Here is a 27,550-nt window from a genome sequence, read left to right as displayed (position 1 = left end):
CCACGTGGCACAGTTGGTTGGCCGCCCTTCCCGCGATGCTTAATGGGTTTAATATATATTTCCTCTGTTTTGAATTACTTGTCGCGGGTATGGATGTATCTAGATGTATTTTAGTTCTAAATACATCCATTTCTGCGACGAGTAATTTAAAACAGAGGAAGTATTTCGTAGAGGAGAATGTGTACTGCAGAAGTGAACCTCATCCCATCTCCGGATTAGCTGGATTTGCAAGTTACGCTAAGGCGGAACAAGCTAGCATCCGCCGGGCTATCTCCAGCTCCATTTTTGCCCCTTGCAGGGCTGCATCTAACAAGATCGACCCGGCGTACGTGCGTGCGTGCGTGATCAGCAGCGCCCCGCCCAGCGAGACGACCGGGAAAGTTTCGTTCTGTTGCACGGAAGCAACTCGGGCGTGGCCAGATCCCAGCACAGCGCCCCGGTGTCCGGTGGATATGGACGCGGACGCGGCAACCACTTGTTAGTGGGACGAAGGGAGTGATAGAAAATTCCCACGCCCAACACGAGAAAGAGAGATACCTTCACTTTGTAGTTTGTCCCAACAAACATGAATGAAAGTGACTCCGCAACTGTACGCCTTCAACTGAGTATTTATGTGCAGCTTGCTCCTTGGCACTTGCACATCAGACTTGCACTTACTCCTGCGAGGTTTGTAATAGGCACGAGATGGCCCATGTAGCAGAGCAAAAACTCGAGCCTAGATGCCTCGGTGACGCGCTGACGGCGAGGAACGATGCCGACAACCTCACCGAGCTCATCCCGTCGCTGCCCGTCGAGAAGCGGCTAGTGCCGCCGCCCGCCGACATGCAGAGGCGACAGTACCGTGGGTACTGGTTCCCCGAGTGGCACCTGTCGGCCCTGGCGGCAGTCCGCGATCACTTCGAGCCCAAGCCAACGGACATCTTTCTCGTGAGCTGCCCCAAGTCTGGCACCACATGGCTTAAATCTCTAGCCTTCGCCACTGTGCACCGGCACGTCCACCCGCCATCCAGTCGAGAGCACCCTCTGCTCCACCAAAACCCGCATGGCTGCGTCAAATTCATCCACGCAATCTATCGGCAACCGGTCGATGTTGTGCGGGGCATCGTCGAGGCGTACCCTTCCCCGCGTATCTTCGGCTCCCACTTCCCATTGTCGTTGCTGCCGGAGCGCATCAATGATGATGGCTGCGGGTGCCGGATCGTCTACATCTGTCGGGATCCCAAGGACGTGGTCGTCTCGTGGTGGTGGTTCATGCGCACCTACCTCCCAAACCCGGAGCAGGTCCGGTTCGAGGAGGTCTTCGATTTGTTTTGCGAGGGCCGCACAGGTGCGGGCCCTTATTGGCGCCACGCCCTCGAGCATTGGGAGGAGAGCCGGAGAAGGCCCCACAAGGTGTTGTTCCTCAGGTACGAGGAGATGCTACGAGACCCGCAATGCAATCTTAGGAGGCTGGCGGAGTTTTTGGGGTGCGCATTCTCCGAGGCGGAGGAGAAGGCCGGCGTCCTAGAGGCCATCTTGGAGTTGTGCAGCCTCGGCAAGCTAAAGAAGCTGGAGGTGAACCAGAGCGGCAACCGGATTAAGGACGAACCCATGATGAACGATTCCTTCTTCAGGAAGGGGGTGGCCGGTGACTGGATCAACCACATGACGCCAGAGATGGCGGCAAGGCTCGATGCAATCGTCGAGCAGGCGCTCCAAGGCACTGGATTTGACTTCGGCATCTCCATGCCACAGTAATCAATCATGTATTCCTACACATATCTCATGGTTGCCCAGAGGGAACTGTGAAAGCATTCTATACCGTCACGAGGCATATCCAATGTGCCTCATCTTGGGGTTTTTATTTTCCTTTTTGTAAGCCAATTCATCGGCATCAATGTTTGGCTTGCTTGGCATTGTCATTCAATAATCAATAATGTATGAGTGTGTGCATGCTGTTGGTGTCCTCTTTCTCAATGAAAAAGTAAAACATCTGTGGTTTGTTGTGGAAAAGAAACATTTGCTCTGTATATGTGTGCCTGTGTTGTTTCATCTCCAGCAAATACATGGTACAGGTTTTTTTTTACAACAAATGTTGCCTTTAAGAGCATCTCCAATACATCATGTAAAATACATCATCAAAAAATGATTCAAGTAAATTTACATCACCAAAAATGCTTTTTAAAAATTATCAGAAATGTTCAACTCCAACAAATGGTGTAAAATAGGGCTGCCGCACGGCAGCCGCTCCAATGAATGATGTAGAAAAGGCCAGCAGCGCAACAACTTCAAACATATGTGAAGCAAAATCATCTCAAATTTAATACTTAAACAAATATAACAACAATTTCATCAATTCACAACATCAAATTATTACATAATTCATGAAATCCACAACATGAAATGCAACACAAATACAACAAGGTTCGGCAAACAATATAACATAGTTCATGCGCAATACAACAAACATTGAGATGAAATTAGGAGGCTTGCTCCCCATACCATGCCCACCACTCCTCCATGATATCTTTTTGAAGATCGTCGTGCGTATCGGACTCTCTGATGTCATGGTACACTTGCATGAAGCGCTTGATTTGATCTTCCCTTCTACTCAGCCGAAGGCGTCTTTCCATGAGGTCATAGAAGGTCTAATCCAAAAAAATCACGGACATTCTCAACGATCATGTTGTGCTTGATCACACAAGCAGTCATGATGTACAAAGGTTCTTCTGATCTCAATATCTAGCCAGTCTTCGGTGCTATGTCCAAGCAAACTTCCGCCATTCCTCCTCTGCTCGAAGGCTCGATCATGTTGCATCACAAAATTGCAAATGTCAATAAACAAATCCTTGGACATTCTGAAATGATGACGGAATAGCTCTCTAGGAAAACTGGTGGAATACCAAAAAAGTTGCGCATCAATCTTTCAGAGAAGATGAACAATATTCAGAGAAGGCTCCATGACCCAACATCGCCAAGTATATTGTCAGCACAAGTTGCAGGGAGGACGAGGTGCCAAGCTCAGGGCCATCTTCCTCAACATGAGCACCGAACTTTGGTGCCTCGACGATAATCTTCACCAACCTGACACTTCCACCAACGGGGCCATCCCAACATGCCCCAACGTTGGAACTGATGGTCAAGACATCAAGGCAATGAGAGGAACCCTAAGCCCACTCAATACTGGCGACCACGGGAGCCTCCGTGGCCGACACTTCCACCATGACCTTTGTCCCCTCCCATGCTAGGAGATTGGCCACAGCTGCAGGCGACGATGGACATGACTTCATCATCCACAAGGCGCCCTACACCAACACTTCTATCTGTGCCACCAGTGCCATTGAGGACTAGAGGTTTTCCAACGGAGAACCAACGCAAGCGCGAGAGACGTCGAAGAAATCGTCAAGTTCTGTACAAACTCAAGGATTTAGTGCTTCAGCACACTCAGGTACGTTTACGACCCGATGATGGCGTCGTTCAAGAAAATGATAGGATCAAGTTTTGCGTCTCCCGTGACTTGGAGTGCCATGAGCGGTATAAATATCTGCTCAGCCGCTTAGTGCCACCACACAAGCCAATATGGAACAAAGGAACAAGGCGGTGCCACTTTCATCATCTCCCAAGAAGAGTGACATTCATGTGAAGGCAACCAGAACACCACCCTCATTGGCGGACCAGAAGACGCCGACAATGACAACCACACCAATGAATGGTGTTGAAGTAGCCAAGCAAAGGCGAATGAATCAACCGAGAAGAAAATTGCCTTGTGTGTGGTACTCTTGGAGTGCAGTCAAGTGAAAGGTTAAAGCAATGGATGGCGACCTTCTCCCCATCACCGAGAAGTTCAACTATCCTTTGGAGGAAGAGATCATGCTGACACGAAGGAGAACTTCCAGAGGATTTTCCTACCGCGCCTTGGCAATGTCTGTGTATGGTTCAGGGGTGCAGAGGTTGATGCCAAGAAGAGCTCATCAATGTCGCAAGAAGGAGCAAGATCCAAGGCCCGGTGTCTTACATTGACAACATGGAAAGGCTCGTTGGGTGGAGAAAGCACTTCACGACACCTAAATATATCCAAGCGTCACTACACCAACAACACATCACGGCTTCCTCAAGACCTTGATGCACGACGACAAGTTGCAAACTGGCCTGGGGCAGATGTTTTGCTTGGAGGTGGAGAGCACCATGTACACATCTGATTCACTATAGCAATCATGTTTTCCGTTCTATTCTTATTTTCAAATACACACTGAACATTTCTGAATATCAATAAACATTTTTTTATAATTGGCGCTAAACTTTTTTTAACTTAAAATGAACATATTTCAATTACATTGAGATTTTTGTAATATACGCTGAAAAAATACACAATAGATATTTTTTCAATATATGTTAAATATTTTTTAAATATAGGATGGACATTTTTATAATGAAATATAAACTTATTTGTAATATACGGTGAACATTTTCATAATATACGATGAACAGTTTTGTATAGTACACAAAAGGCAGAAGGGGAAAAAGAAACATAATAAAGAAAAATAAAAAATAAAGGAAAGAGGATCAAAACAAAGAAACTGAAGAAAAGAAAGAACATAACCACTAAAAACGAGATTAACAATGACAAAAACCAAACTAAACCGCAAAAAAGTGCAATAAAACCGCTGCGAAGCTAACAAACAAGGCCCATGAGTGAGCGCCCGTAGGTGCCGCGCCAACTTTCTGGCGTCTGTGGGTGAGAGGGCACCTGCTATTCGGCGCGTAGGACGTCGCGAAGCGACCGCGCGTGTCCCCCCCCCCCCCCCCACACACACACACACCCTCCTCCCCACCTCCAATTTTTTGTTTGTTCACTAAATTCAAAAAATGCTCATCTAATTTAAAAAATGTTCATGAAATTCGAAATTTGCTCTTCGTAATAAAAATGTGTTCACCATAATTTTAAAAATGTTCATTCACTTTTCAATAAGTTCACCCATTTTCAAAAAAGTGTTCTTGAATATAGAATTTGTTCATCAAGTTAAAAAAAAATGAAATTTTTTCATCTAATTCAAAAAATGTTCGCCATATTTTTTTCAAAGGGTTCATCAAATTCAAGAATGTTCATACATTTTTTAAAAAGTTCACCCTATTTCCAAAAAATTGTTCTTTGAATTGAAAATTTGTTCATCAAGTTCAAAAAATGTTCATCAAATTCAAATTTCTTCATCTGACAAAAAATGTTCATCAATATCCAAACTCAACATATTTTGAAATAATGGACATTTTTCAAATTCGTGAACATTATTCGAATTCAGGGACATTTTTTGGCTCCACGAACTTTTTCCAAATTCACAATTTTTGAATTTTGGAACATTTTCGAAATCCTAGACTATTTAAAGAAGAAAACAAGAAAATAGTGGGCAGGCCCAAATGTGCGCGTGGGGGTGGGGGAAGGGGGAGGGGGGCGTGGGGTGCGCGCGCGTCGGCCTCCAGGCGCATATTGCGAGAAATAAGAGCCCTTGGGGAACCTATACCGCTCGTACCGCGTGCACCCCCTCGTGCGCTTGGCATTCTCATGGGTTGGTTCATTTTTTGTTTCTTTTTTTCCTTTTTCCCTATTCTTTTCCACTTTTTTCATCTCTACTTTTTCACTTTTGTTTTGAAATATATTTTCAAATTTACGAACATTTTTTTTGTTCATCGATGTAAAAAAATCATTAAACTCAAATTTTGTTCATCGTTTTCTAAAAATATTCATCAAATTCAAAAAATCTCATTGAATTTAAAATTTTTCAAACATTTGTTTCAACAAAGTTGTTTTCGAATACAATTTTTTGCATCAAGTTCAAAAAATGTTCATCGAATTCAAAGTTTGTTCTTCAAATTTAATAATTGTTCATCGGACCATATAGGAGGTCTCGGGTGAGAGCCCCTCTTTGGCGCCTGTTGGGCCAGGAATTATCCCTTGGGCATATAGCATTTTGTTATCTTGTAAATATCACTTGGCGAAGTATCAAGTGAAAACGTTTGTTCACTGAAAACTGAAAACTCTCTTCGTGCGCCACTGGATCGAGGACCTACGGTACAGAAAAAAGGTGAAAACTAACCACGCACTTAATCCCAGTTTTGCAGCTAACCCCCTGCTACAATAACGAGTACGCCCTGGTCAGTCAGTCACCGGCGCTCCCTGGTCGCCCTCGCGAGGATGGAGAACTAAGAAGGGGATAACGAGTACGCCCTCTCCTGTGGATAACTACTGTAGCAGGGGGTTAGCTGCAAAACTGGGATTAAGTGCGTGGTTAGTTTTCACCTTTTTTCTGTACCGTAGGTCCTCGATCCAGTGGCGCACGAAGAGAGTTTTCAGTTTTCAGTGAACAAACGTTTTCACTTGATACTTCGCCATATCACTTGTACTGATATCAGCCGATGCAAACCAGTATATTTAAACATATGACCGATTATTTGACACTTTACGTCCACCTATATGGACCAATTAATACACATATGAGAATTTCCTTTCTAAAATGTCGAAAATAAGATTATTATTTAAGAATTCATCAAATTATCAAAATCATGCATAATTCTTTGTAAATGTTCATAAATAAATAAAAAATAGAGTAGGGATTTTTTTGAATCTTTATTTAATTATTTCTTGACAAACATCGAATCGTAATTTTTTCTGCACAAGCACTCACATAGTATATCTTTTGTACTAAAAGGACATGGTTTGGACAAGAATAATGAAAAAATATATAACTACATATTGTCTAATATATCGTCCGATATCTAATATTATATATACCGAAGCCAAACCGGCAAGAAGCCGACACTTTGAACCATGATTTGTCGCTGCGGTGTAAGTTTAGTGCCCTCTAATTTCAATATAGTGGTAACCCATGTTATCATGAAAAAATGAAAATAAGGAAACAAAAAAGAATATTCTTTTAGAAAATTGAAAGAATTTGAGGATTTGGGAAAACAGGAACAATTATTCAAGAAAAACCTATTTAGTTATGAAAATAAAAAATTATTGAACACTCCAATTCTAAACTAATTATGACCAAATGATCGAAAATATAATTGAAATATTAAATAAAATAATAAAATATCTGGAAAAGTTTTTGAAGATATGAGGCTTGAAAAAAGGGAAATGAAAAAATGAATCATGTTGAACATAACACATGGGTCTTTCATGCACATATATTTTATGCTAGAATGTTTAATCACTTCTTTGGGAAAACATACTTTTCAAATTTGCTTAATTTTTTCTCAAATTTCTGTAACCGGGAAGCCACATGCCAAAATTGTCTCCATGCAAGAAGTCAAATCTAGATGGTTTTCACACTGACTAACAAAAGATGTCCATGGTTGAAATTCAAGGACCAAGTAAAACCTGCTGCAGCCTCAACATGGTTTACTGTTGCGCACTTCTGCATATACCTTCTTTTCAGCTTTGCCCCCCCTTTTTATTAGTGTTGATTGTGTGAGTTTACATCAGAAACTGTTCTTTATTAGGTAAAATGGTTAAACTTATTGCTCCCTTTTCATTTGTTATTAGATTGGATCTCGTACATGCTTAAGGTACCAAAGCTCTTTACAGCCAAGAAAAGCTCAATGGGGCCAGGCTCGGCAACTGCTCAAGAGTGGGCCAATTGCAAGGTTTATTGCAGCCGAAGGATCGGCACCAAGAAGGCTGGAGATGAAGCATTGGCAAAGTGAAATGGTACCCCAAGCACAAATGATTAATGTCCGAGTTGAAGGCAACTGGTACGCGCGTACGTGCAGGCGCCATCATTCTTGCCCTTGAGACCAAATTAATCCTCCTCATCAACCCACAGCTAAGACGTCGCTTTTGCTTTTGCTTTCGGGTGAAAACAGATGGCCTCCCTCATAAAACCTTGTGGAGTTTGACATGGATCTTTAAGCTGCACTACTGGTGCCATCTTTACGCCCTATGATTGAGCTCGTGATTTACCATCAAGCGGCAAGTTTCCAAGAGTTGAGAGGAAGTGCAAGCAACCCCGGATGCATTGCATCCTATCATTTGCCAGTCAGTTTAACATCTGAAAATAGATATACAAGCAAAGCATGCATCATTATGCCCTCGGACACAAAGCACGATAACAAGTGCAGTCGCGGTAATCTGATGATGCTTTGGATTGGCAAGGCTCGATCTATCATCATAGTACTAACATGCCACACTGGATCTGGTGACTGGTGAAGTGATGAGCATAGATATATACCAGTAGACCTCCTGGGCCGGACCTTATCTGCTACTGTGCCTGAAAACGAAACTGCCAGAGCCTGATATCACTGGGAAATTTCTGGTGCATCATCAACAATGGGCACTGCCACCGGTCCACCATTTGTGTTATCTCTTTCTCCTCCCCTGTGGCTGTAGCTGGAGGGACAAATCATACGTTGATTGCACTGTCGTCCGGTACAGACAGTTCTGCAGGAGCAGGGCCGCGCATTGTGCAACACTAGTACAGATGGGGTCATCCGGCGACGAATGGCATGGCATGTGCATGTGCGCTATGGGCATGTAGCATGTTACATGTATCCGGTCGATCGGTCCGGTCCCGGGCACGAGGCGGCCAGCAGTTTCTCCGTGTCGCGCCACCAACCGTCGGGGATTCCCGCATCTGCATCGGCGGGTAGCATGGAATCTCTGTTGATATATTTCGTAAACTGCAGCACCAATACAAATTTTACCGCAGAACGGAGCATCGTCTTCGGATTCACAGGTCACAGCAAAGCAAGCTGGGGGCCTTGCACGGCTGGAACTAACAAGATCGGCCCGGCGTGCGTGCGTACGTGCGTGGCCAGCGGCGCCAGCGAGACGGCGAGGAAAGTTCCGGCGCACGGAGGCAAGTCGGGCCGTGCCCAGATCACGGCACAGTGCCGCGGTGTCCGGTTCCCGGCCGATGGAGACGCGGCAACCACCTGTCGCCGTCCGTCGCCCACCCAACCGACGCGCGCGGGCGGGAGCCGTCGACCAATCGTCCGTGCCCTGCCGTCCCCGAGACGCCGCCACCAGCCTACGCACGCCGCGGTAGACTCCTGATCATCACTCGACTGGGATCTATTCTATCTAATACAGAGATCCTGGACTGGGATCGACATGACGGGGTAGTTGTGGTTTGGATGGCGCTCTCCTTTTCTTATCCTAGAACACCACCGCCGGGCTCGGCAAATTCAGCCCCTCGAATGTCCACGAACGCGTCCACAGACATTGATCGGGCATCTTTCAAATATTGTCCCTTAGATTCATATACCTTATATTTTAATTCTTAAATTCATGCAATCCATGCACGTCGATCATATGATACAAATTGCCTAAATTTCAAAATTTGAAACAAAGTAAAGCAAATCATAGTTCAACAAACCAGACATGCCAAAATAAAATCAATGTCCGAACATGATTGGTGGCCTCAGACCACCGGCCGGGCGCCTGCTCCGAGCAGAATGCGTCGTGCTCCAGACGGAATGTGTCATGCTCGTCATGCTCTGCCTGCATCCGGGTTGCCTTCTTCGCTTGCATCCGTGCCGTAGCCGCCCTCGCCGCCTCGTACTCTCTACGGTCGTTGATCTCTTTCTTCTTGTCCGTAAATCACTTCTTCGCATGCTCATCCAAGAGGGTTTCGTCGCGACGGAGGAGACAACTGATCCACCATGTCCGTACCTCCTTGTGACACCGTCGCCGTCTCCCTCTCTTGCTGTCTGCGTCACCGCAACTTCCGGGCGACGTTCTCCGCCTTGCAAGTCGCAGCCGACGAACAAGGCGGACTGTGTCTCTGTCGCGGCGGTCTGGGCCGGGCTGGACGACATCTTCGACGGTGGATCAGGGCCGGTGATGAGGATTGGGAGCAAGCGTGGAGGATGGCGAGGGTCCGGGTGCGGGAAAGGTTGGAGGGCGGCGGGAGGAGGAGGAGGAAGAAGGGTTTGATGGATTCGGTGCAATTTACGGTGAGGTCAGGCTGTCAGGTCCGACGGGACGGGCGCGCTAGGTCGCGCCCGGGTGTCTCATATTTAGGAGCTGGATATGAGGGGTGCTTGTCAGCTCAAACATTTGAGACCCGTTTATGAAGCCCGTCCGGGTCGAAAAATCATGACCGGTTAATGACCGGACGACCTTTCCAGACATATAAGACGGGTTTGAGACGCCTGGCTATAGATGCTCCTACTCACGCAGCTGTTCCAGATCCCCTGCTCGTCCGGCTCACCTGAATGTTTGGGTTTTTCTGGCACAAAATAGTACAGATGCCACAAGATTTATATCTTGGCACAGCAACAAGTACTCGCCGGAGAGGATGTGCATCTACCCAAGTAATTCCAGGGGAGCCGAGCAACCCGGGTACGATCTCATCTCATCCCGCGCTTTGGATCGAGCGACGACGTACCTCGAAAGCAAGGTGGATGCACGTGCACGCTCTAGGGTCTCTCGTTCATGAGCTGAGCTGCAGGCGCATGTTGCCGGCATTTGACTACACGATTTGTCAGAAGAGGGACTTTGACAGGCTGCCGGCTGCCTCACTCACACTTATTACATATCCATACCGTCGCCTCGAGTTGAGAATGATCATCTTTTTCCTTGGCAAACGGAATGAATGATTATCGTCTCATCTCATCTCATCGGGCAGCAAATCATCCACCGACCAGACAGGCCAGCTGATTATTCTGATCCCCACCACCAGCACATGCCACGTACAGTATCTTAACTAGAGCCTTATCGGCATCTATCGCAGTGGCCGCAGCGGACCCTAATTGGCCACGGTCCCACATGCCAGCAACATTATTTTTCTTTCTGGAGTTTTATTAACCTTCATTAAACATGTTTTTTCATTAAACATGGTTGTGAGGATGAAATTGATTACTCCCTCCTTCCATTTATATAGGGCCTAATGCGTTTTTTGAGGCTAACTTTAACTAAATATTAGACCAATAATATATAACATGCAACTTACATAAAGCACACCGTTAAATTCATGTGTGAAAGGAGCTTTCAGTGATATAATTTTCACATTGTGCATGTCATGTACTATTAATCTTATCAATAGTCAAAGGCAGTCTTAAAAAACGTATTAGTCCCTATATAGATGGAAGGAGGGAGTAGGATGTTCGGGTCAAAACAAATTGATTAGGATGATTTTCTGTCAGAACCGTAATTTCTTTTGACATACCATGATATATTTATACTCCCTCCGTTCCCAAATACTTGTCTTTCTAGGCATTTCAAATGGATACAACATACAGATGTATGTAGACATATTTTAGAGTGTAGATTCGTTCATTTTGCTTCATATGTAGTCACTTGTTGAAATCTCTAGAAAGACAAATATTTAAGAACGAAGGGAGTAGTAGCGAATTGTACATGACAGAGATACATGAGCTGACTACAATGATTACAAAATAAAGTCTAAAAGAAACAAGCAAATCTTCGAGATCTTCAAACTCTTTCTTCTTCCATGCCACAAGGTTTACTTTTCTGAAGGTAGCCACAGGAAAATAATAAAGGTATCAAACAATGCCAAGGTTGGGATGCCTGTAAATACCGACGAGGGTTCTCGGTTATAATTTGAACCGCAATGCCAAGGCTGGATGCATGCACGCAATCATTAAAGTAATCAACCAACATCGGCAAGAGCATCAACACCGGTATTTCAGGGACAAAAACAGAACAGCCATGTCGACATCGATGGGAGACGAGAGTACGAATCGCCATTATCGAGGATGTAGTGGCCGGGGCAGATATTGCGAGGACAACCATCCTCGCGGCAACCATGAGAAGAAATCCAAAACCGATCTGGCGAAGCAAGATCTGAAGGACCATACCAAGAAAAATTTAATGTTTCGACACCAGCATTGACGTCAGGAAGGAGATCTCGTCGTCGAACGAAGGGCAAAGATTACTTATTGTAGATAGTTCCATCTTCAAAGAAGAAGAAGACTACCAAAACCCTAAACCAATCTAATGAAAACACTACTATTACGAAGAACTCCACTCATAGATCGGGTTCCCCACCCCTCCCAACTCCAGCGAGGCGGACCGGAGGAGGGGGAACCTATCTATGGTGGAGGCGGCGGCTAGGTTTTTCCAAGCTTCTGATGTCTTACAAGGGATACAAACCGACACAACTTTCACTCCACTATCCAAGTAATTTGATTTTAAGAGATATTTGACTCCGAACATAATTTGATTTTAATCCAAGTATGGTTGTTAGGAGCAGATGCCCTTACAAACACACTCTTATATAAACTGAAAAATATATCTAAGTCCTTGGGAGTGTCAATACAACTGAGACAAGCTTGCAGAAGAAAATGCTAGAGCCGGAGAACCAAATCTTGGGACATGCCATACTCCACACGCCTTCGCTGATTAGAATGGTACCAACCAAACCAGGGTGGGGCAGGGACCTTATTCCACGTCGTCGCCAACGTCTTGCCAACACAGCTTGAAGATAAAACCCAAAAGTGCGTAATCGTAGCACCACCGGGCGAAAAGCACTAGGTCCCCGCCACTCTACATGTCGGAGCGGCAAATAGAGGGAGAGGGGGAGGGGGCATGGTGTCGCGGGGAAAGCGATAGATTATCCACCGCCTTGCCTAGGTCGCCGGAGCAGAGGAAAATAAAAACACTTGGGACACCTCCACAAGTATAACGGAAAACAAAGAGACATATAGTAAGAGAAATTGTACTAACATTAATTTTGTTGTTGTCACACTATTGAGGATTTTGGCTCTCAGGCTCCATGAAGCCCAAAAATTCCAAATTAATAATCAAATGTCACTTCTTCTTTTTTTGAAGTTTTGTTTAGAGAAAAAATGCGGCATGTTGATGTTTACCACATTGCAGTAATTTTTTTATGATGAAATGCATTTTCATCTGATTTAAAAAAAAAGGTAAAATCATATATGATGAAATAGTGATGTGCCAGAAAATACATGATTTTTTTGCGTGTAGCTCACATTAAAACGTATTTCATCATGAAACTTTACTAAATGTAGTATACATCATCATATACTTATTGTTTTTTAGAACATAAAAAGCGTGAATTTCAATTATTGCATTATTTTAAAAATTGGGTGGGGGGGCATTAGCAATTCCGCTATCGCACAGGTTTTACTTACGGAAATAGTAATGGGCGAACATTCGTCAAGGGGAAACTGCCAGCGAACACGCCCTAGTTGCCACACGATCTTGATCGGTGCAGTTTTGGATGATTTTTAACACGCAAAGTTAAACAAATGCCATGTCAGTTTTGCAACCAAAAAAAAAAGCCATCCAGGTTCTCCGAATGCGTTGAAAACTGCGTGATGAACGTTCACAGATGCCATTTCCTATGGCGAACGTCCGCCGGATATGGCCATCCTTTATTTACGGCCCCGCAACAGCCCCGCAAGCCTCCCGCCGGGCCCCAACGCACCATCGTCGGAGGGACAGGGTGGCGAAACCTTTACGGCTAAACAAAACAAAGCTTTCCCAGCGCAGAGCCCCAGAGAGAGAGAGAGCTCACGCTCACGCACCCCCCCTCCCTCCGGCCCCCACCATCTCCTCCCCGCGATCCCGCACACCTCATCTCACCGCATCGCGCATCCTCCTCCCTCGAGGGGAAAAGCGACAGAGCCGCACCCACGCCACACACGAGAGCCACCACTCGGCCAGCGGGCACACCACACGCACAGGAGCGACGAGAGAGGACCGGCATTGGCTCCAATCGAAGCTTCCCGATCCAGATCCGACCCCGCGGGCCCGTCCCCGGCCGCCCAGCCGGATCCCCGGCGGCGCCGCGGCGGCATCGGTTTGGCCAGTGCTCCGGTGACCCCTTGTGCGGGGCGGAAAGGGGTTCGCCGCGGGGCGGTCTGAGATGGAGGACCTGCTGGACGCCGAGATCGGCAAGAACGACTACGACTGGTGAGCGTCGCTCCCACGAATCCTTTTCTTATTCATTAATTTCCCGGGTTTCTGGGAGGCGAATCACCCGTCTGTGTGTCATCTTAAAAGCTGGAATTGAGTGATTAATGCAGCGTGCTTATGAAGGCTGTTGAACATTTTTTTTCTGCACTGCCTTCAGTCGGCTGTATTTTGGGTCGATTTGTACCTGACCCCCGTACTTTTTTGCCTCAGTAAGCTTGATTTTGGGGTGCCATGTGTGCTCTGTTCCGCAGAGAGGGTACCAAAAATACGTCAGATTTTCATTTGTGGGCTGTCTGCTTCACTAGTGGCTGCGGTGGATGTTGGATGTAATCCTTTTAAGGCCAAGTTTGGGATCTCATTATTTGGCTTCAGTACATACATACTCAATTTGTAGACCATAGAAAGAAACAAATAAACACTGTGGGTGGAGCGGAATGTATACCTAATAGACCTTTATTATCTGGATCCAGTTTATTCTCTATATGGGAAAGGAAAATCATAATGTTGGTGAGATAAGACCAAGAGGTGACCAGGTCAATTTGGAGGCATTAGCATGACATTCTGCAAATGAAGAGAATATAATTTTAGTGCTTCTCCCACATAATCATATGTGCACATTTGTGAGCTTTAGTAGCGAAGAGTGATCATTGATTTGTTTTCTGTTATTGCAGTGTGCTATTCGGTAGTACCTCTGTTCACTACTGAAGGACGTTTTGGCAGTTCAATATAAACTACCAAAATGTCCTACATTAGTGAACAGAGGGTGTACTTGTTTGTTTCCTCTTGTTAATGCATGTCAGCATGTGTTTCTACTCTTATGTAACATGTTTTGTGATGCACTCCTCAGGCTTCTTACACCGCCTGGGACGCCCCGTGTTCCTGCTCTGGAGGTTGCTCAGAAAATACCATCCTCAAATATATTGCCTAAGCGCACCCTCACTAGATCTTCCTCAACTACAAGAGCATCAAGGGTACGTAGAATGTGCTATCTGTGTGGAAAATAATCATAATAAATATGCCACTGCTTGAAGATTTTCGTTTGTAAACTAGTCCAGGACATGTTTTTCTGTGCAAATGATTTCAGTAAATTCTAGGAACCATGCTCTGTACTATTGGAATTCGGTAATATGGTGATCGGCCTCGCCTAATTTTTCTAAGTTGCATTGCACGTATTTAGAATCAGAGAACATGATTGAATGTATCTTCTGGAGACATGCATGTATGGTAAACAATTGTTATCTAGTCTAGACGCACTCTTTTGAATTGCCTGGTTTCTTGGAATGGATTATTTTCTCATCTAAATTCTGTCAATCATAATCATAGCTTTCTAATGGCAATAAGCATTGCATGTGCAGCTTTCGGTGTCTCAAACAGAGAATGGACATTCTGCAGTTCCCACTAGACCAGCAAGAAGTAACTCTGTAACCCGCCCTTCTATCCAATCAACTCTCATGTCAAGCAATAACAGGACATCAGTTCTCAGCGCAAGTATTTCATCTGTCAGTTCAAGACCTACAACCCCAAGTAGGCGAAGCAGCACCATTGCTGCGCCAAAACAATTGGTGCCAGCTTCACGTCCAGTTCCAGCAAGGTCATCTACTCCTGTTAAACCTCGTCCATCTACACCATCCAAAACTCGCCCGTCTACTCCTGTGAAAACTCATCAAGCAACATCTAACTCTGCAACTGACGCAGCTGCTGGCAGGACCACAGCCACCCAAAGTTCAAGGCCATCGACTCCAAATTCTCGGTCTCGAATTATGTTGAATTCCTCTTCAGGTTCTATTCCTGCAATGAGCCGCCCAAGTCCATCCGTAGGTATCATTCCTGCAACGAGCCGCCCAGGCGCTTCCTCAAGTAATGGTCATGGGACAAGCCATCCCACCTCATTGTCTTCTGGTACAGTTCCTTCAGTCAGTCGCTCCAGCTCACGATCATCTACACCTACACGTCAGCCTGCAGTGCGTTCATCGACCCCAGCTATGGGCCGTTCGCCTTCTTTTGGACGCACTTCTAGTAGCAATAGCTTGACGACATCTATGAACCGACCTGCAGCTAGTAGTGGCCGAAGTTCAGCACCGTCATCAGCTCCATCATCCCGTCCAAGTTCCCCAGGTCCACGACCCCGAGCTCCAGTGCGCTCACATGACATTCCTTCATCGGCTCCAGCATCTCGTCCAAGTTCCCCAGGTGCACGACCCCGAGCTCCAGTGCGGCCACATGATACCCCTTCATCAGCTCCTTCATCTCGTCCAAGCTCCCCAAGTCCACGACCCCGAGCTCCGGTGCGGCCACTTGATATCCCTGATTTCCCAAATGAAACACCACCAAACCTAAGGACAAAGCTACCTGAGCGACCACTATCTGCTGGTAGATCACGCCCTGGAATGGCTTCAGGAATAAGATCAAACCCACATGCTGAACAGTTAGCTGCCTCGGCTCCTGCAAAAAAGCTCTCCGTGCCTGCTGCAAGTCGTAATAAGTTTTCAGATCCACCATCAAAGGCGCCTTCTCGCTCCAATGGACACCAAAATAGGCAGTCTGAAAGGCCCGTTGTTGACAGTCAAGCTACTAGGACTGCACGGACTGGTGCAGTTGCAGGCGATAATGGATTCGGGAGGACAATTTCAAAGAATTCACTTGACATGGCAATCAAGCACATGGTATGTTTCTTATTGTATTCACATCACAATAAATAACATCCTGTGTCTTAGTTTATGTTGCATTACGGTTTTGTTACTGACTGAATTCCTTAAAAAAACATTCTTCACATCTTAGCATCTGTCAAGTTTTTTTTTCCTTTTAGCATTTAAGTTACAGTGGTGAAGTAGTCATATCTGAGCCTCTTTATGCAACATTACAAGGCCAATATATTTTGATTTTCAAGGTGGAAAAGTCATCGCTGCAAGTGAATTAGTCATATGGTCCAGAATACGGACCGGAGTTGAAAAGTTGACTATTTCACATCTGAGTAGCAAAGTCATCTTTTAGTGATGTAAAATTGAAAATACACATAAGCATTGCTGGGAAACTGCATTAAGCATGTGGTGTGTACCAAAATCATGTAATACCAACATTCCAGATAAACTAGAGTTGGTAAACTGCATTTTGCATTTGAATATCCTGTCAGGTAAAGTGAAACTCAAAAAATGTTATTGACTGGCTCCTTGTTAGATCTATTTCAAGCCTTTGATTGTTTTATTCTGTTGAAGAAGCTAATCACACCAGTGTACTTCCTTTTGATAGGACATTCGGCAGAACTTGGGTGGCATCCGTGGCGCATCCCTGTTTCCCCACAGCATCCGCTCGAGCGCCGGCAAGGCCCGCCCGGTCCGAATGTCTGACCCCGGGCATCCCACCTCGAACGGTGACCACCGGCACTACGCCGACAACGGCAGCACCAACGGGCACTTCTTCTCGGGCGACTCGTACGGGGCCCTGTCGCGCAACGGAGGCAGCTCGACGGACTCGCCGGATCGGGGAAGCTTCGGGACCAAGGAGACGTCCCTGAGCGAGCTGGACATCTACGGGAGCTCGCGGTACGAGGCGATGCTGCTGCGCGGGGAGGACGTGAGGAACACGAGCTGGCTGCACGGCGGGTTCGACGACGACAAGCCCGACCAGAGCCCCCTGTTCGACCACCGGTTCGAGCCGCTCCCGGAGCCCTTCAGCCCCTTCTAACGCCGACGGCCGCCTCCCTGCCTCTGTATGTAAAGTCTGTCCCCGGTGATCACCTGATTCCCCACGTTCCTTCGTGTTGTGTTGCAAGATGTGTAGTATGTATGCCCTTGTTGGGCCGAAATGGATAGGGCTCCGGGTTTGTGTAACTTAATTTGTTGTTGCCTAGAGGCCGGAGAGTTGGTTTTTCTTCACAGAAGATTGTTGTTGTACTGAAAATCGAAAAAGTACAGATAGATACTTGATGAACAGTAAAGAGCATTTGTGAGTTGTTGTAATCATGTGTGACGACGACGACGTCGACGTTGGACCATCTCACGCAGCCGCTGCACTCCCAATCGACGCCTCTTGATCACACAAAAGTCGGAAGCGTAGCCTGGTTAACCAGAGCCGTAAACAATCCCATCCTGATGGCAGATGCTGCTGGTGGAGGAGAGAAGGATGGTTGGCGGTAGCAGCAGCAGCGGCGGCGGGTGGCACTGGCAGAGTGCTCATGCCGTGCGCAGAGCGCTATGCTGGCCGGATCCGGCCGCGGCAAGTGGCCCACGAGGAGCCTGTCTGCGCGGTCCCGCGAGACCGGACGGCCCCGGCACGGCAAGGCAACGGGTGGCGTGCATCCGCCGCGCCTCGCGCCCGCTGTGGCGTGGGCGCCGGGGCGCCCTGGACCGGACCGGGCTGCCGTGCAGCACCGGTTTCTGTGGCGAGTCGCAACGGGGACGAGTGAGACAAGGGTGGTCGCTCTCCGAAGGCAACCCACGCCCAACCGCTCTCGGTGTCAGTCAGGGAGCCTGACTGCTTCACGCACAATACTTGTGGTGTGTGTGTGTGACTTTTCACTTTCTTCCTCGGGTGCTTTGACCTTTTGATCTCCAGGCATCTACGGGCCAGAGGAACCGCGACCTGACCATGGGCCATGGTGTCTTTGCATCGATCGAGGTAACTAGAGATGTAGAGTACTCCTTCCGTCCCAAAATTCTTGTCTTAATTAATGTCTGGTTGTACAAAACCTGAAGCTGATCTTATTTAAAATACATCAACCGCGTGTGTTACCATGATTGTCTCTTCTCGTCGGGGTCCGGGAAGTGAACACGGTGTTGGAGTAATGCTTAACGTAGGTTGTTTTAGGATCACTTCTTGATCATAGTTGATCGACCGTGTTTTTGCCTTCTCTTCTCGCTCTTATTTGCGTATGTTAGCCACCATATATGCTAGTCGCTTGCTGCAACTCCACCTCATACCTTTTACCTTACCTATAAGCTTAAATAGTCTTGATCGCGAGGGTGTGAGATTGCTGAGTCCCCGTGACTCACAGATACTTCCAAAACCAGTTTGCAGGTGCCGATGATACCGTGCAGGTGACGCAACCAAGCTCAAGGAGGAGCTCGTTGAAGACCTTATCCTTTGTGTTGTTTCGTTCTAGTTGATCAGTAGTGGAGCCCAGTTGGGGTCGATCGGAGATCTGTGTAGCTTTTGGGGTAGTCTTCTTTTATTTTGGTTCCGTAGTCGAACCTTGATTGTACTTGGATGATGTAATGCTTTATTCATATAATTGTGTGAAGTGGCGATTGTAAGCCAACTATGTATCTCTTTCCCTTATGTATTACATGGGTTCTGTGAAGATTACCTCACTTGCGACATTGCTTTCAATGCGGTTATGCCTCTAAGTCGTGCTTCGACACGTGGGAGATATAGCCGCATCGAGGGCGTTACAAGTTGGTAATCAGAGCCTTCCCCGACCTTAGGAGCCCCCTGCTTGATCGAATCGCTGGCGTTATTGAGTCTAGAAATGTTTTGAGTCTTTTAGGATTGTATATATCGGAGAGTTAGAAATTCTTTTTACTCCTCAGTCCCTTCGTCGCTCCGGTGAGGCATCCTGACGTAGAGTTTTGACTCTTCTCTCCTCAAATTTCACTAAAAAAAAATTTAGGATCACACGGGTATCTTGGAATCGTTCCGATGGTTTTGTGACGAGAACATTGTTCTTCGTGCCTCCTGTCATTTAGGGGTTGTGGCAGTGTCCCGGGGAGTTGAGCTCTGAGGTGTTGTCGTCACAATTTTATCGTTGCAGTTCTGGAATACCTGAGTTTAGTTTCGCCGACATCGAAAATCTCTTCTATGCAGTTGTTGGTGAGATAACCTCGACGCCACCCAGTACTGGGGCGGGAGTTCGGGAGTATTGCCATAACTCGTATAACGGATGCTTTTCGAAGGTTGAGGTAGATGATTTCCGAAGGTTTCTTGGTTATGTGTTGAAGGATGGATACAGCTGGATGTAGGATTTGTTAGTTTTGGGTGAGATATTATGCTTTCCCTGTATCCCCAACACCTGATTGCATAACCGGAAAATTTTTGGGAGTTTATAAGTGGGAATTCAAGTAGCTCGTAGGATATCTTTCTCACAAATGTATGATATAAAATTGGGGTTCGACGTCTAGTGGTCCGCCTATTCACGGTTGGTTTTACAGTGGTCTCGTTGTGTCTTAAAGAGTCCTTGGCTATGCCGACTCGGGGATGCTTCGTATGTCATGTACACTGCCTTGTACATGATGGTGCTGTACGATCGAGCCCGTGTAGGCCCCACCACAAAAACTTCGGACGAAATCTCTATCATATGTTTGTTCCGGCTTATTCCGCAAGTCAATCCTTTGTTTTTGTTTTTGAGTTGTGGTATTCGAGTTGCTTTGAAGTCAAATGTTGATTCCATCCCTTGTCTAAGCGGTGTTCCCATACTCCGATGTGAATACTAATCCTTCGTGATAATCGAGATTGTCATGTTAATCCTTTTCACCGGTGTGTTTCTCTTCAAGTGGATCCGATCACTTCAACATTCGCAAGATCAATTATCAGTTCTTCTCAACGTTGTCTGTTTGATCCGTCCTCAAGTTGTCTTTGTTTTTCCCGCCCTCCCACCCTTATTTCTTCAAGGACTCAGATTTCTTATTCAAGTATCCTTTTATTGATGGGAAGCCTCTCCTTTCTTTCCGTCAATGTTCTTATCCGGTGATTCGGAAGAAGATTCTAACGGAGCTTCTAGTTTATCATTCTTCGTTCTCTTTTCTTCCACGGTGGATCCAATTCAAGCTTTTGGTGTGATCATATCCTTTAACTCGTTTCAATGATTTTTCATACTGGTGCACCTTATATTCAGTCATTTCTCGCTATTCAATTATTCCGGAGTGCTCAAGATATCTAGATACATCCGTATCTAAACAAATGTAAGACAAGAATTTTGGGACGGAGGGAATAGTATCTAGGACTGCATGTGCAAAGTGACTGTCAAGACCTGCGTCTGCGTGCAAGTGGAATGTTTTTAAAGACTGCAAAATTCACATTCTGAAGTCTCCAAATTTTTAAACAAGTCACACGCTTAATACATGTGTAAAAGATTACTCTTGTGAATCTTTTATCATAGTTTAAGTTTAGGGCTTCTTTGGTTCATAGGATATATAGAAAAATCATAGTACTGAGATGACATACAACAACAACAACAACAACAATAAAGTCTTTTGTCCCAACCAAGTTGGTGTAGGCTAGAGGTGAAACACATAACATCTCGCGACCAACTCATGGCTCTTGCACATAGATAGCAAATTTCCACGCACCCCTGTTCATAGCTAGTTCTTTGGTAATACTCCAAATCTTCAGGTCTCTCTTGACGAAGTCCTCCCGAATTTGCATGTATCTCAATTTCTGTAGGAAAAAAGATGTCACTTGATTCATAGGATTGAAAAAATTTCGTTGGGTCTAGACTAATTTTATTTTTCCTTGAAATGTAGAAGATTGGTTCCTATCCCGCATAGAAATATGAATCAGTTCCTACAAACCAAAAAGCTCGAAAGGATCTTTTTTCCCCTACAAAATTCCTATAATTTAGAATTCCTACAAAATTATTCTAAATCGAAGGAGGCCTAAGTTTATTTGAGCTAGCTAGGTTCGGGCGGTGGCCAATCTGCACTGACTCTTGCATTGTGTGCCCCGAGGTAGCTGGCATGGTCGGGCCCTTATCAAGCCATAGGCTATGGCAGGCTCGCCGAGGTATCTCGAACTGGGGGCATGTCATCATCGGATTTGCCGGGCGCGGCGACTTTCGTCGTCATCGCGAAAGGCAAGCGGCCTCCCTCGACATCGTGCGGCGAAGATCATGCGTCCGCCTACATCCGTTGGCGGCATAGTACTTGGTCGTGGCGTCGTGCGGCAAAACATGAGGAAGGCGGACGTGATGTTGGGGCATTGCATCGGTGGCGGCCAACCTCTTGGGTACAACGTTTCGATTGGGGCCAAATCTATGCAGCAACGCATTGATCAGTTCTTAGCTGGGCATGGATGAGCTGGGATCATATGGAGGTGTAGCGACGACCCTCGCGAGTGGAATTTTCTCTAGCGGGGGGGGGGGGGGGGTCCTTGGCCTCTCTCAACATCGGGATCCGACTAGCAATGAGTCGTCAACTAGTAGCAAGGTTGTTAAGTAACGGTTCGACCACAAGTATGCATTCTCTTCGGGTGAAACCCACGATCTCGCCACTTCAAGTAGATGAGGCATCGTCGACACACGTGCGTCATGACCTTATTGAATGTGTTGGCTCTAGCTTTGTTTCGAGGATTAAAATATCATGTTTGACTTTTGATTGAACCTGTCACATTAATGCAGTGTGATAATTTCTTCTTGAAAGTTTTATTCAGGCGTGAGGTAATTACACAAAACCACCACATTTGGGGCCGGTGCAAGAACTTGCCACCATATTTGGAGAAAAATCCCATGGCACCACCATTTTTAGGCATGCGAGGTAATAAATTGCACCAATTCACGAATTAGCTCATGAAAGCGGCCACGCTGACTGGTGGGTCCTGGATGTTGGGCCGACGTGGAGCGCGGTGAGGGCAGGCGGTACACGGCCGCTAGGTTAGACCTCGAGGTGTTGGTGCGGCTGCTAGGCGTCATCCGCCTGCTAATCTCTCAATTAGCATCCCGCAAGACAGCCATTGGATTTAATTATACGCTGCCGTCGGATTCAAGCCACGTGTAAACCCTCCCGACAAAATCCCGTTGTCCTTCCCAGCGTTGCTGCAACGGTTTCGTGGAAGCAAAATCCCCACCTCCTCTGCAGCTCCTCTGCACCCGCCCGAGGCCAGGGCGAGGAGGAGATCCACGCCGCCGACGCCGCCTTACCTCTACCACAACCGCCGCCAACGCCGCACCGGCTCTACCACCGCCGCAACCGACGCAACATCGCCTCTACCTCGCCGCCGTCGACGCAGCAACGCCCCCGTACACCTTCCAGCGCCATGGCAGCACACCACATAGTTCGATCTATGCTGTCGGCCGCCATGGATCGAAGCTCCGGTGCTCCATCGAGCAGCAGGCAAGCCAGATCGGCTCCAATTCTCGCCGGCGAGCCGATTCGCCGGTCTACAGCTGCAAGGGAGCTCTGCAATCCTCCTGTGTTCTCTGCTGAAGCATCCCGGGCAAGGTCCTCAGAAGCTTGGGTAAGTTGCAAGCTCCTTGCAGGCATGAAGCATCATGTTGTTTTTGATTCTGCCATGTTCATAATTTTGTGTCTCTCTGATCACTGTCCTCAGAAAAAATGCAGAATCAATTGCAGCATGTCTCCTTATGTTAACTGAAACTATGTACAAATAAACTCCTTTCCAATTTCAGCTTAATAACTGCTCTAGCAATGTGCAGGGTGATGTCAACTGAAACCTGTGTATACTTGCCCTTACACTTTCACCATTTTTTTAAAAAATGCAGCAAAAAATATGTTCAGGAGGAAGTCAACTGAAACCCATGTATAATTTGCTCCTTGCAGTTTCAGTTTAAGATTTGCAAAAAACAAAAAATGTGCAATATGTGTGGTGAATGCTCCTAACAAAGTACAAAATGAAAGCTGAAAAAATTCCCCAATATGAGCTTATTTTTAAGGCTAATGCTGCATATCTTGTTACAAAAATATGAAGCACTGGTTCTATTTGACTATGTTGCATGCTTTAAGCAGTAATCCTGTTGGACAGAGTTCATACACTAGAAAAAATGTTAGATAGAATATGTTGCATCTATTAGGAAAAATCAATTTGTATTACAAAACCGGAAAATCAACTTGATTACTTTGCTTGTAGCACTGTGATCATGGTAGTAGAAGATATGGAAGCATTTTATTTAGTATTGTGAGGTCAAAACATAGAAGCACTAGTTTCCTGCATGTTATACCTTTTTTTTACTGACATTGTGATAACTTTTTTCTGCAACAACAAACATAGGCTGCTGGTGCTGGAGGTGATGATGATGTGAGCTACATCATGGGGCAAATTTCTGCTGCGAATGGAGTTAGTATGGAAGGGATGATTAATGCTGGTGATGTCCAACAAGTTATGGATGATGCAGATGATGATGCAATATCATCGCAACCACTTGTTCCATATGTGGGCATGACCTTTGATTCAGTTGATGACGCAAGGCAATTCTACAACACATATGCTTTCAGGCATGGGTTTGGAATCAGAACATCTGCTTCAAAAAACAGCCAGGCCAGAGGACCCACAAAGCTAATTAGCAGGACTTTCACGTGTGTTCATGCACGACCTGGTGGAAGCAAAAGTGAATCTGATAGCACTACAGATAGTATTGCAACAGAGTCAAGCAACAATAGCAAACGCCCTGGACTTTGGATGAACATGGCATACACAAGAAAAAGGAATAGGTTGCAGCGTCACGATTGCAAGGCTCACATGATCATTGGACTCCGAGATAACCGATGGACTGTCACGTGCTTTACAGAAGACCATACACATGCTCTGGTGCAACAGGAAGAGAAGGTTAGGTTTTACCGGTCTCATCGAAAGATCCCACGAGAAGACCTCCAATGATAAGGACGTTGCATGAACGCAACTTGTCAACCTCAGATTGCATGGGAATCCTAGGAGATTGTCACAGAGGTGATCAGAGGCGCCTTGGTTATGTCAAAAGGGATATTTCAAATGCACGGTCTGAGATGCGGCAAACCATGGCGTTTCAGGACATGGCCATGACAATTGAATACTTTGAGAGGCGGCAAGCTGAAAGCCCACAGTTCTTTTACGCAATACAAGTGAATAAGGAGACAAATGCGGTAGAAGCATTGTTTTGGGTGGATGGAAGGACAAGAGCACTATACCCAAAGTACAAGGACTGTGTCTTTTTTGATACAACCTTTTGCACAAACAAATACAACATGCCTTTTGCTCCGATCGTTGGCATCAACAACCATCTTCAGACTATTGTCCTAGGCTGTGCATTGCTTCCAAATGAGCAAATTGAAACCTTCAAGTGGGTCTTTCGGCAATGGTTACTTGCGATGAACAACGAGTACCCAACAAACCTTATGACCGACCAGTGCAGAGCAATGGAAACTGCAATTTCTAATGTGTTCCCTCACACAGTCCATAGGTGTTGCAAGTGGCATGTACAGCGGAAGGCGCGTGAGAAACTTGGGAGGATGCTTACAAGGGATCCAATTTTTGAGAAATCTTTCTACGAATGCATCAATGAATCCGAGACAGTGGATGAATTTGAAGAAACATGGCAGCACATGCTGCATTGCTTCGAGTACACAGAGAATAGGCACTTACAAAACATGTGGGAATGCCGTCAGACATGGGCTCCTGCGTACTTCAAGAATGATTTCTTCCCTTTCACAAGCACAACCGGGCGATCAGAAGGGCTGAATTCTTATTTCAAGACATTAGTGCATCCACAAAACTCGGTTTTTACATTTGTAAGGCAGTATGAACTACTACAAGAAATAATGCTAGACCATGAAGATAATGCTGCTTTCACCGGAGAAACGACAACAACACCACTATGGGGAAAATACAAGATAGAGCGTCAAGCTGTTAACTTCTACACATGCAGCGTCTTTGGCAAGTTCCAAGAGCAAGTGGCAGCATCGACAGCTTATATAATCAACAAGTGCCGAATCTTGAGCAGGAAGGTATCATGTTTGAGCTTTACTCAAACTTGTATGATAATCCAAAGTTGTACCATGTGCATGCTGTGGTAGAGGAGGGGCTATACTCATGTAGCTGCCATTACTTTGAGATGAATGGTGTGCTTTGCTCACACATCATAAGGGTGATGATACAAATTAATGTGCAAGAAATTCCAAGTAGATACATGCTGGAAAGGTGGTCCGAAGCAGCTACGACAAACATGGACACCTCTGGGAGGTTCCTCGAGTTTGGACTACCAGAAACAAACACTCTCAAGTACAACTCGCTATGCAGAGATATGAATGCATTGGCAGTAGAAGCATGCTCCGTTGATCCAGATTACAACTTGCTGACAGATGTAATAAAGCAGCTCTGGCCCATAGTTGCTTCGATGAAAAAAGATCAAATGTCCAGGGAAGAGGTGGTGCAGCAGCAGCAACCCCCTCAAGCAAGTGCACTTAATGTTGCAACTGGAGCAAACCAACAATCATCAGCACCACTGCAAAATCCTGCTCGTGTGCCGAAGCAAGGTCGGCCAATAGAGCGAGCAAAAAGAAAAAAGACATTGTTGGAGCAGCGAGAAGATGAGCATAAGAAGAAGCTTCAGAAAGAAGCCAAGAAAGAAAGCAAGAAAAAAACCAAGAAAGAAGACAATGTGGAGTCATCAAGCAAGCCAAAACCTAGGAGGAAAGTTACTTGTTCATTTTGTAGTGAAGAAGAACACACTATCAAAACCTGCAAATCATTCCTCGAGTACAAGGCTATGATGGCTGCTAACCTTACAACAAAATGTCAGTTTTGCTCCGAGGAAGGCCATACAATGCAGTCTTGCATTCAGTTTCAAGCTGCGATGGCGAAAGTGGAGCAACATGCTCAATAGTTAGATTTTACTTCTGTAGTTGAATTCAAGGTACAAGAAAAACAGTAGAAGTAACTTGAAAAGCTTATTTTTGAAGAAGACATATTTGTACTCTGTGCACCTACTGAATTTTGTTTGAACTTTACATGGATCATTTTGGAGTGGTGAGTGAAGAGAAATGAAATATTGATATTATGTTTGATATTATATTTATATAGAATTTCCAGTTATTATGTTTATATTTTGGAGTGGGAGCAATACAAAAAATTTAACTTTACATGGATCATTGTGCTAAAAAAGTTTATATTGCTGCTGCAAAAGTGGGAGTGAAAAGAAATGAAAACATTGATATTATGTTTGCGCTAAAAAATCATCGCGGTCATGGAGGGTATAACATTGCTGAGCTTCTAGCATCCTGTCTTAAATCATATGCAGCAATTTCATTTTTCCAACTCTGATTAGCGAAATCCCCAACCATATTCTAGTGCCTGCATATTGCTGCAGTCCTGTGCAATGCCACTTGTGCGCGTTCGTAACACTGACATTGATATTTATTGATTTTTTGGGCCTTCTCGCATTGTAATCGGAATGTATGTATGTTAGCTTCTCATATGTTCACCATGAGCAAGGCTCAGCTCCCCGATTTCATCACGAATTCATCGAATGCAGTCTTTAATTTACAGCAATATTTGGCCATGTTTTCATGAAGAAAAGTTCACCATGCTTGCTGACTAAAGAGGAATAGATACAACTTATATAGATTACAAGTATCACCAGCAGTACACAAACTGGAAAGCTCGAAAGATGGATCAGCCGAAGCTTGTCTAACGGCAGCGTCAAAGAATGTTGCCAGGCAACAGAAAACTACCACTTACTAATAAGCAAAAATGTTCATTAGGCATTGTTGCAGAGCCTCTCCCAGGATTGGGAAAAAAGAAAAATACACAATTTTCAGTTATTAAAAAAAGGGAAAAAGTGTGTTTCTCAAAATGTATTGATTGCTCAGAAGCATTCGGCTAAAAAAATAGGTTGATTGCTAGGACATACAAGCCGAAAAATACTTCTTCCAGCAATTATCACAAGCTGATCCTTCCGAAAAAAGACAATGTTTCATGAGCAGTTTTCTTTCCAGTAATTCCTCAAACGTATGATTGTCATACAAATTTTGATGC

The 27,550-nt window shown here is 45.5% G+C and overlaps 1 protein-coding gene and 2 pseudogenes across 1 annotated transcript; all 3 read left to right on the top strand.

Moving 5' to 3' along the window:
• Positions 1 to 623: 623 nt before the first annotated feature.
• On the top strand, positions 624 to 1,932 carry LOC125536376 (cytosolic sulfotransferase 13 pseudogene; annotated as a pseudogene).
• Positions 1,933 to 13,488: 11,556 nt separating this feature from the next.
• Positions 13,489 to 17,835, top strand: LOC125521731 (uncharacterized). Its single transcript, XM_048686797.2, has 4 exons — positions 13,489 to 13,876; positions 14,727 to 14,850; positions 15,235 to 16,542; positions 17,126 to 17,835. Exons 1-4 carry the CDS (start codon positions 13,830 to 13,832, stop codon positions 17,558 to 17,560), a joined length of 1,914 nt encoding a protein of 637 aa, XP_048542754.2. The 5' UTR covers positions 13,489 to 13,829; the 3' UTR covers positions 17,561 to 17,835.
• A 6,088-nt stretch (positions 17,836 to 23,923) lies between these two features.
• Positions 23,924 to 26,399, top strand: LOC125532964 (protein FAR1-RELATED SEQUENCE 5-like; annotated as a pseudogene).
• Positions 26,400 to 27,550: the final 1,151 nt, after the last annotated feature.

This window comes from Triticum urartu, chromosome 1A, assembly GCF_056163025.1.
Source record: "Triticum urartu cultivar PI428250 chromosome 1A, HENAU_Tu73, whole genome shotgun sequence".
In the NCBI taxonomy this organism is placed as follows: domain Eukaryota; kingdom Viridiplantae; phylum Streptophyta; class Magnoliopsida; order Poales; family Poaceae; genus Triticum; species Triticum urartu.
Note: the sequence above shows the minus strand (reverse complement) of the source record. Positions and strands in the feature narration are given on the sequence as shown.

Excerpts from the sequence above, each read along its gene's own strand:
- LOC125521731 (XM_048686797.2), top strand. The coding sequence starts at position 13,830 with ATGGAGGACCTGCTGGACGCCGAGATCGGCAAGAACGACTACGACTG. Across the intron at positions 13,877-14,726 it reads GGCAAGAACGACTACGACTG|GCTTCTTACACCGCCTGGGA; the intron begins GTGAGCGTCGCT and ends TGCACTCCTCAG. Across the intron at positions 14,851-15,234 it reads CAACTACAAGAGCATCAAGG|CTTTCGGTGTCTCAAACAGA; the intron begins GTACGTAGAATG and ends TTGCATGTGCAG.